The 9,221-nt window shown below is 47.9% G+C and overlaps 1 protein-coding gene across 1 annotated transcript; it reads left to right on the top strand.

Annotated features, from left to right (window-relative positions):
• Positions 1-4,172: 4,172 nt before the first annotated feature.
• ifitm5 (interferon induced transmembrane protein 5) lies at positions 4,173-7,872 on the top strand (the record flags this gene model as incomplete). Its single annotated transcript, XM_080544911.1, has 2 exons — positions 4,173-4,376; positions 7,019-7,872. The coding sequence occupies 2 exons, from the start codon at positions 4,173-4,175 to the stop codon at positions 7,238-7,240; spliced, it is 426 nt and encodes a 141-aa protein (XP_080401037.1). The 3' UTR covers positions 7,241-7,872.
• Positions 7,873-9,221: the final 1,349 nt, after the last annotated feature.

The following is a 9,221-nucleotide window of genomic DNA, read 5'->3' as shown; positions in this document are numbered from 1 at the left end:
GGTGACCTAGAGGTAGAGAGGGTGACCTAGAGGTAGAGGGTGTGACCTAGAGGTAGAGGGTGTGACCTAGAGGTAGAGAGGGTGACCTAGAGGTAGAGAGGGTGACCTAGAGGTAGAGGGTGTGACCTAGAGGTAGAGTGGGGTGACCTAGAGGTAGAGAGGGTGACCTAGAGGTAGAGAGGGCGTGACCTAGAGGTAGAGGGCGTGACCTAGAGGTAGAGAGGGTGACCTAGAGGTAGAGCGGGTGACCTAGAGGTAGAGGGCGTGACCTAGAGGTAGAGAGGGTGACCTAGAGGTAGAGAGGGTGACCTAGAGGTAGAGAGGGTGACCTAGAGGTAGAGAGGGTGACCTAGAGGTAGAGAGGGTGTGACCTAGAGGTAGAGGGCGTGACCTAGAGGTAGAGAGGGTGACCTAGAGGTAGAGAGTGTGACCTAGAGGTAGAGGGCGTGACCTAGAGGTAGAGAGGGTGACCTAGAGGTAGAGAGGGTGACCTAGAGGTAGAGGGTGTGACCTAGAGGTAGAGAGGGTGACCTAGAGGTAGAGAGGGTGACCTAGAGGTAGAGAGGGTGACCTAGAGGTAGAGAGGGTGTGACCTAGAGGTAGAGAGGGTGACCTAGAGGTAGAGGGCGTGACCTAGAGGTAGAGGGTGTGACCTAGAGGTAGAGAGGGTGACCTAGAGGTAGAGAGGGTGACCTAGAGGTAGAGAGGGTGACCTAGAGGTAGAGAGGGTGACCTAGAGGTAGAGAGGGTGTGACCTAGAGGTAGAGGGCGTGACCTAGAGGTAGAGAGGGTGACCTAGAGGTAGAGGGTGTGACCTAGAGGTAGAGGGCGTGACCTAGAGGTAGAGAGGGTGACCTAGAGGTAGAGAGGGTGACCTAGAGGTAGAGAGGGTGTGACCTAGAGGTAGAGAGGGTGACCTAGAGGTAGAGAGGGTGACCTAGAGGTAGAGGGTGTGACCTAGAGGTAGAGAGGGTGACCTAGAGGTAGAGGGCGTGACCTAGAGGTAGAGGGCGTGACCTAGAGGTAGAGAGGGTGACCTAGAGGTAGAGAGGGTGACCTAGAGGTAGAGAGGGTGACCTAGAGGTAGAGAGGGTGACCTAGAGGTAGAGAGGGTGACCTAGAGGTAGAGAGGGTGACCTAGAGGTAGAGAGGGTGACCTAGAGGTAGAGGGGGTGACCTAGAGGTTGAGGGCGTGACCTAGAGGTAGAGAGGGTGACCTAGAGGTAGAGAGGGTGACCTAGAGGTAGAGAGGGTGACCTAGAGGTAGAGAGGGTGACCTAGAGGTAGAGAGGGTGACCTAGAGGTAGAGGGCGTGACCTAGAGGTAGAGAGGGTGACCTAGAGGTAGAGAGGGTGACCTAGAGGTAGAGAGGGTGACCTAGAGGTAGAGGGTGTGACCTAGAGGTAGAGAGGGTGACCTAGAGGTAGAGAGGGTGACCTAGAGGTAGAGAGGGTGACCTAGAGGTAGAGAGGGTGACCTAGAGGTAGAGGGTGTGACCTAGAGGTAGAGAGGGTGACCTAGAGGTAGAGAGGGTGTGACCTAGAGGTAGAGAGGGTGACCTAGAGGTAGAGAGGGTGACCTAGAGGTAGAGGGTGTGACCTAGAGGTAGAGAGGGTGACCTAGAGGTAGAGAGCGTGACCTAGAGGTAGAGAGGGTGACCTAGAGGTAGAGAGGGTGTGACCTAGAGGTAGAGGGTGTGACCTAGAGGTAGAGGGTGTGACCTAGAGGTAGAGAGGGTGACCTAGAGGTAGAGAGGGTGACCTAGAGGTAGAGAGGGTGACCTAGAGGTAGAGAGGGTGACCTAGAGGTAGAGAGGGTGACCTAGAGGTAGAGAGGGTGACCTAGAGGTAGAGGGTGTGACCTAGAGGTAGAGAGGGTGACCTAGAGGTAGAGAGGGTGACCTAGAGGTAGAGAGGGTGACCTAGAGGTAGAGAGGGTGTGACCTAGAGGTAGAGAGGGTGACCTAGAGGTAGAGAGGGTGACCTAGAGGTAGAGAGGGTGACCTAGAGGTAGAGAGCGTGACCTAGAGGTAGAGAGGGTGTGACCTAGAGGTAGAGAGGGTGACCTAGAGGTAGAGAGGGTGACCTAGAGGTAGAGAGGGTGTGACCTAGAGGTAGAGAGGGTGTGACCTAGAGGTAGAGAGGGTGACCTAGAGGTAGAGAGGGTGACCTAGAGGTAGAGAGGTGTGACCTAGAGGTAGAGAGGGTGACCTAGAGGTAGAGGGTGTGACCTAGAGGTAGAGAGGGTGACCTAGAGGTAGAGAGGGTGTGACCTAGAGGTAGAGAGGGTGACCTAGAGGTAGAGAGGGTGACCTAGAGGTAGAGAGGGTGACCTAGAGGTAGAGGGCGTGACCTAGAGGTAGAGAGGGTGACCTAGAGGTAGAGAGGGTGACCTAGAGGTAGAGAGGGTGTGACCTAGAGGTAGAGAGGGTGACCTAGAGGTAGAGAGGGTGACCTAGAGGTAGAGAGGGTGACCTAGAGGTAGAGAGGGTGACCTAGAGGTAGAGAGGGTGACCTAGAGGTAGAGAGGGTGACCTAGAGGTAGAGGATGTGACCTAGAGGTAGAGGGTGTGACCTAGAGGTAGAGAGGGTGACCTAGAGGTAGAGAGGGTGACCTAGAGGTAGAGGGCGTGACCTAGAGGTAGAGAGGGTGACCTAGAGGTAGAGAGGGTGTGACCTAGAGGTAGAGAGGGTGACCTAGAGGTAGAGAGGGTGACCTAGAGGTAGAGAGGGTGACCTAGAGGTAGAGAGGGTGACCTAGAGGTAGAGAGGGTGTGACCTAGAGGTAGAGAGGGTGACCTAGAGGTAGAGAGGGTGACCTAGAGGTAGAGAGGGTGACCTAGAGGTAGAGAGGGTGACCTAGAGGTTGAGAGGGCGTGACCTAGAGGTAGAGAGGGTGTGACCTAGAGGTAGAGGGTGTGACACTAGGCCCTATCCCATTTCCCTTTGCCACCCGCTTTTCGGCTTGCCCCTCGGAACAGAGTCACAAGGGGTAGTGGTTGAAAATCTTCCCCTATGAAATGGGATAACTCTTCAAGACCTTGATACGTCATCAGTAGTATCATAGAAAATCATCCGGCGGCGTTCCCTCTGCGTGTTGCCCTCCTGGCGTTCACTTCCTGGATCTGGTCTCTGGTTGCTACAACGGGTCGTGGTTACTGCGTCTGACGTCACCAGCCACCAGCTCGCCTTCATCCACCTCGGCAGCCCGCGCTCCGGCTCGCCAACCGACCAGCTCCCTCTGTCAGCTGCTCCCTCTGTCAGCTGCTGCTAATTGGAGAGAAAGAGACACACTCCACGCATAATCACAGACACACTCCATCTACTCACACAAACGCACTCACACATACACACACCCCATTCTCATGCACGCGACACTAGTAAATAGGCAACTATTATTTTCAACTGTGAGATGGTCTGATGCTGACCGTCAACTGCAAACTTTCTCCTGAGAGTCTCCTGATGCAAGTGGGTCTTTTTCTGTTCGCCAAATTTCTTCGGAGTCTTAAAGTAGAGTTTGCGAGGTCTTTGTAGTGTATGAATACATCCACTTTCGATGGAACATAATATAGAAACAGTATACACGTATTGCTGTCCTTAAATTGAGTAAAGTTAGTTTTCACAATGAGAAAGGACAGCAAATGTGTGCTAAGTTATATCTTCAGGTAGACAGGGATTCAACTTCAAAGGCCATAAGGCTCTCTAAAGTTAACTCCTATTCATCTCTCTCTCTCCCTCTCCCTCATGGTCCCTCAGCTCCCACTCTCTTTCTCTCTCTCTCTCTCTCTCTCTCTCTCTCTTTCTCTCTCTCTCTCTCTCTCTCCCTCTCTCCTCTCTCCCTCTCAGTCTCTCAGTTCCTACTCTTTTTCTCTCCCTCCCTGTCCCGTCCCCCCCTATGCACTCTCTCTCCCTGTCATTGCCTCCTTCCCTCTCTCCCTGTCTCTGCATCACTCCCTGAAGCCTGACCACATAATGACAGGCCTTGTCAGGTCCCTGCCCTGCTCGCCCTCTCTCTCTCCCAGTCGCCACCCTCCCCCAGGGGGGTGCATATAAGCCTGGGGGACACGGCTAGCCAAGGGGACACCAACGCATACAGTGAGGAGGACCAGGTCACACGATTACCTACTTGTCTACAAGATACAGCAGAGACCAGAGGACCAGAGAGATAGGAGAATGGACAACCACACGTACAACTACCCGTCCGACTGCACCCCGCTCACCAACTGTAAGTCGGTCCGTAAGACCGGCTCGACAGTAGTGAACATGGGCGCCGCAGGATGTAAGCCTCCCAGTGACTATCTGGTCTGGTCGCTGTGCAACACCTTGTATGTCAACTTCTGCTGTCTGGGATTCATGGCTCTCATCTACTCCATTAAGGTGAGTCATCAGCAAATTGGGCTTCACGTAGGCGATATGCTGTCTAGGAGGTACCAAGCCAATTAAAACCCACCTGAATTCATGTGGGGAATTGCATAATTCAGGAGAAATGGAGGAGAAATGGAGGAAATGGAAATGGAGGAGAAAGGGTGGAGAAATGGTAGTCAGAAAATTTGTTTTTCTCTCTCTCTCTCTCTCTCCATCTCACCATTTCATCCTGTCTCACAAAAGCCAAAAGTGCCTGAAAAGCTTAGAGGGTGGGATTTGGGAGCTTTGGGATATGCTTGTAATTTGCATTTTATTTGTATTGATCTTTTATTTATACAGGTAAGTGCCATTGAGATTTTAAAAATCTATATTACAAGAGAGATCTTCAGCAAGCAAACGCCCTAGTTTGGGAGTGTGAAATCAGATAACCGACATTGAAACTGAAACAGCTAGCATCATGCAGCTCAACTAGTCCAACAGGTAGAGATAATAACAGCAGTACGTTCCCAGCTCGCACAGTATGTGCACAAAGTTACAGTCATTGACTCATGAAGCGAAACATCCAATGTATACATGTAGTATCAAATGGTACAAATACATTTTTCCTATTTTTTCGCCTCCCCATGAGGCCTCGATTAAACTAATTTGGACATTCTATGAAAACAACAAATAACCAAATCAAAATACAACAAAATACTTTGCGTGAGCATGCCTGGAGGACAGACGGGTGTGATTTTTGGGACTATTCCATTGGTTTGCACCAGGCAAACACAATCAAGCACGGATAAGCATTTGAAATCATTTGAAATACTATTTGAACCCAGGTCTGCCACAGGAATGGGGGTGTGGATAGACAACACACATGCCGGCACAGCCGCTCCAAACCACCCTGTAAAGGCACGGCAGGCCCAAATTAGAGACAGCCACTGGCAGCCTGACTGTAGAGGTTTAAAAATGGAGTAATTGGCATCTTACTAATAGGCAAGTGCTGGTGGGGAATTAAAGAGTGCATGGAGAGAAGCAGGGCTGGACGCCCCAAAGCAAACAAACATACTCTGGGTAGACCTTTCCAACATACAGATCTAGGATCAACTTACCCTCCCTACAAAGAATACATCTAAGATTCTAATGGAAAATGTTACTTTTTCTAATCTCTGTCATATCTGTCATATCATCTATTATCCTCCAGACCCAGCTATTCATTTTTGTCCTCGGTGGGGGACATGAGTCTGAGATCATGATGATGAAGTCAAGCATCATTTATGTAATCTATTTGAGTCCTACTGCCCTGTACAGAGCACATCCTGGGCTTTCTAATGATGTCACAGGTGTGTGGGTGTGGCTGACAGAGCACATGGACTTTTTTTTCAAAATGGCTTGTAATCCCATGTTCTATTATGTTATGGCAACAAGGGAGGTAAGTGATTATTATTTTGCAGATATTATATTTCTTCTGCTAATAATCAAATTGTTCCTTCAACATGAGAGTCTTAACTTCAATTTAGCAAGATTTCTGAAATATACAGTAATTTTAAATGTTTCAAAACACAACTTTTATTCAATGTCCTGTGTAGGGGACAACGGGACTTTCTACCTCACGTTTTAAACCAATGTCCAGTCCCAGTTCAGTTCTAACCAATTCAATGAGGTCGAGACAGATTCTTCAAGATTATGCAGTCCAACAAAGTCACTAATGATCTTTATGTCTCTGATGAGAAAAAGAATGATGCCCTTTTGGAAGGTGAAACCTCTCTTAAACAGAGTGCAATAATGTTCATGAAATTAAAATAATTTGAACAGAAATCCACATGAAAATGAATGCAATCATTACATTACATCATTATATTATGTGATCAAACCAAGACCCGATGTCCACTACAAGGGACATGATAAAATAAATAAATTCAAAAAAATATTTGAAAAATGTTGCTACAACATGATTCTTTCAACCCCATTACTTAAATGATCCCCCTAAAAAACTTTTTTCTTCTGGGTCTCTATACTGTCATACTTGTGACTTAAAGGAGACAGCATTGTTCCGCTCATGACAACTGAGGCAGTTCTCACACTGAAAAGACAAACTATAATGTCTAGCTGGTCAGACATACAGTCAACTAGTGTCCTCAAATTCCCCATTTTGTGTCATGACAATGTTAAATAAAAAAAAATAAAAAAATAATAATAATACATTAGACTTATATAGCGCTTTTCTAGACACTCAAAGACGCTTTACAAACTGAAAAGATCGAGTAGTAATAATAAAAAGAAACAAAAAAATATATAGAGTATAGGGGCCTAATTAAGGTAGTGTTGGGGACACATGGGAAGGGGAGAGGGTTAACTGGTGAAGGCAAGCTTGAAGAGGTGGGTTTTGAGGGCCTGTTTAAATGTTGTCAGGGTGTTGGCCTGTCTGATGTGGTTGGGGAGGGCGTTCCAGAGGGACGGGGCTGCGGCTGAAAAGGCCCTATCACCCCAGGTCCGGAGCTTGGTCCTGGTGGTCTTGAGAAAAATCTATCAAAAAACACTGTCACGGCTGCTCATGTCATTATTGTCTTTAATCCAATCTTTCATTCATCCATGATAGTATCAAGGAGATCACCACCCACTTAAACTCTAGCTCCACTCATCGTACCCTTGCTCTCTCTTATGCCCAGGCCAGGGACCAGAAGACCCAGGGCAACCTGCAGTTGGCCAAGGAGTGCTCGGACAAGGCCAAGTGGTACAACATCCTGGCTGCGGGATGGAACCTTCTGGTACCTCTGCTGGTGGTGGTCCTCCTAGTCCTGATGCTGGTCCACCTGGGCACCTCCCAGGGCTCCTTCGACTTCTTTGGAGAGGACGGCTTCCAAAGCTTCATGAAGCTCTTCAGCACGTAGACAGACAGACAGACAGAGAGACAGACAGACAGAGAGACATACAGACAGACAGACAAGACAGACGGAGAGAGAGAGAGAGGGAGAGAGAGAGAGAGAGAGAAAGATAGAGAGAGACATGAGCTGAATCCCCATTTAACCCCTACCTGCCTTGAGGGTAGGGACAAGGGTTCAATATTAGACAGACAGGTAATAGTTTAGGTATTTATCAGGTAGACAGTGACAGAGCGAGAGTGGGGAGAGAGGGAAAGAAAGACAGTTGGAAAGTTTGAGGGCCAAATCCACACTTGCAACAAAAGCAAATCAGTTCGATTGAAGTTTCACCTAAGTCATTCATTCACATCAAGGCAGATTGATTTACGTGAGAACTCAAGTTACGTGTCTGTCTCTCCAGTCAGGATCCGGCCCTTAGCGTGATTACAGAATAAACAGAGGAGAGGAAAATTGGCAGAAAAAAGGAGGATGGAGTGAAACAATGCGTCGTAAGAAGCCACTCGATTACGGAGACATGACCCTCCCTTGGGTTAGGGATGGGACACACTTTTTCTTGCTCTTTCTTTCTTTTACTAATATTATTACGATGATTTATTATTATTATTTCTGTTATTTTTATTGCTATATATTATTATGTTCACTAAATTGAACCTAGACCATTCCTAACCCTTACCTTTGTGAAAAGAAATGTGCCATGTGAAATAAACCATTTACCAACGACAGAAGGGTTAAGCTCATAACTACTACTGTTTCTGTTTCTATACTGTAACATCTGTTTGCATGTATTTGCAGAATTGATGGGAGAACTGTGAGGACGGTGATATCTAAAAAAGACACGGCGTAGTCCTGAGAGTGTCAGTAGATTGATGTTCATGAGTACATTTCTCTTCTTGTCACACAAAGCAGTGTGTGGTCTTTCCTCGAGTTGGAACCACAATAACATTTCGTCGACAAGTGAACATGATGTTGATGTTGCCCTCCTAAAAATAGGCTGATTCTTGCCATCCTCTACTGTACAGGGAAAGGCCATTATGTATATATATGTATAATGTAATATGGACCCTCAAAGCCATTTCAGGGTGGATCAACCGATCTTTATTTTGGCTTTAAAGGCTAAAGGATGGGCTTGTTTGAAGGTGCAGCAGGGGTATTTTTACACCATTTCCCGCCCTCCGAGTCTGCTCCACTGCTGTCTATATGTGGAACTTGTCATTTGGGACATGTTGGGTTGTGTAAATATGCCCTTGGTTGCAGGGGAGGGACGCCCAAGCAGACCAGTACAGAGTAAGGACACGGTTGCTATCAAGAGGAGTATAGTGGGTCATGCTCACTGTGCCTCCTCAAAGAACACAGTTCTATTAACGACTGAAGCTTTGGAGGAGTGTGAAGAAATTCATCCCTATTCCAAAACCCTACTAACTTTGTTTCCTTTATTCATATCCTGCTTTCCGTATTCACGCTTAACCAACATGGGTTAACATTTGAAAAAGAACAGCCCTCTGTGTGTTTCGATGAGTTGTTTCGAAGTGCAGTGTCCACACATGCTATCCGTTACTGTGTGTTTATGTTGGTCAGACCAGTCAGGGTGACTCACCCAGTGCTGTTCAGGTTGTCCCAGAAATCACTAGCAAGCAAGCTAGCGTGAAAGCTACACGATCAAGGCTGCCAATTTACTACATATCAGACTTTTTAAATTGTCTCCGATTAAATTCCCCAATAGCTGCATGCTCGCCTGACGCCAGTCTCTTTGGGCCCAGCATGATTCAGAGGCATAATAGCAGCTCCCCACCCGCCCTTACAACCCCATCCGACCTCCCACCCCTGGCCATCCTCTCCCACACTGGCTCACATATTTAAATGTATCCAAAATCACAGGCCCCCTCTGCCAACTTTCTATTTTCTCCCATGTCTCAAAGTGGTAGCAGATGTGAGTCTCAGGGAGAATTAGAGACTAGGCCAGCTTTCCATGCTTTGAAAACGGGGAGGGCGT

This window comes from Nansenia antarctica (genome assembly GCF_963989245.1).
Source record: "Nansenia antarctica genome assembly, chromosome: 14".
In the NCBI taxonomy this organism is placed as follows: domain Eukaryota; kingdom Metazoa; phylum Chordata; class Actinopteri; order Argentiniformes; family Microstomatidae; genus Nansenia; species Nansenia antarctica.
Note: the sequence above shows the minus strand (reverse complement) of the source record. Positions and strands in the feature narration are given on the sequence as shown.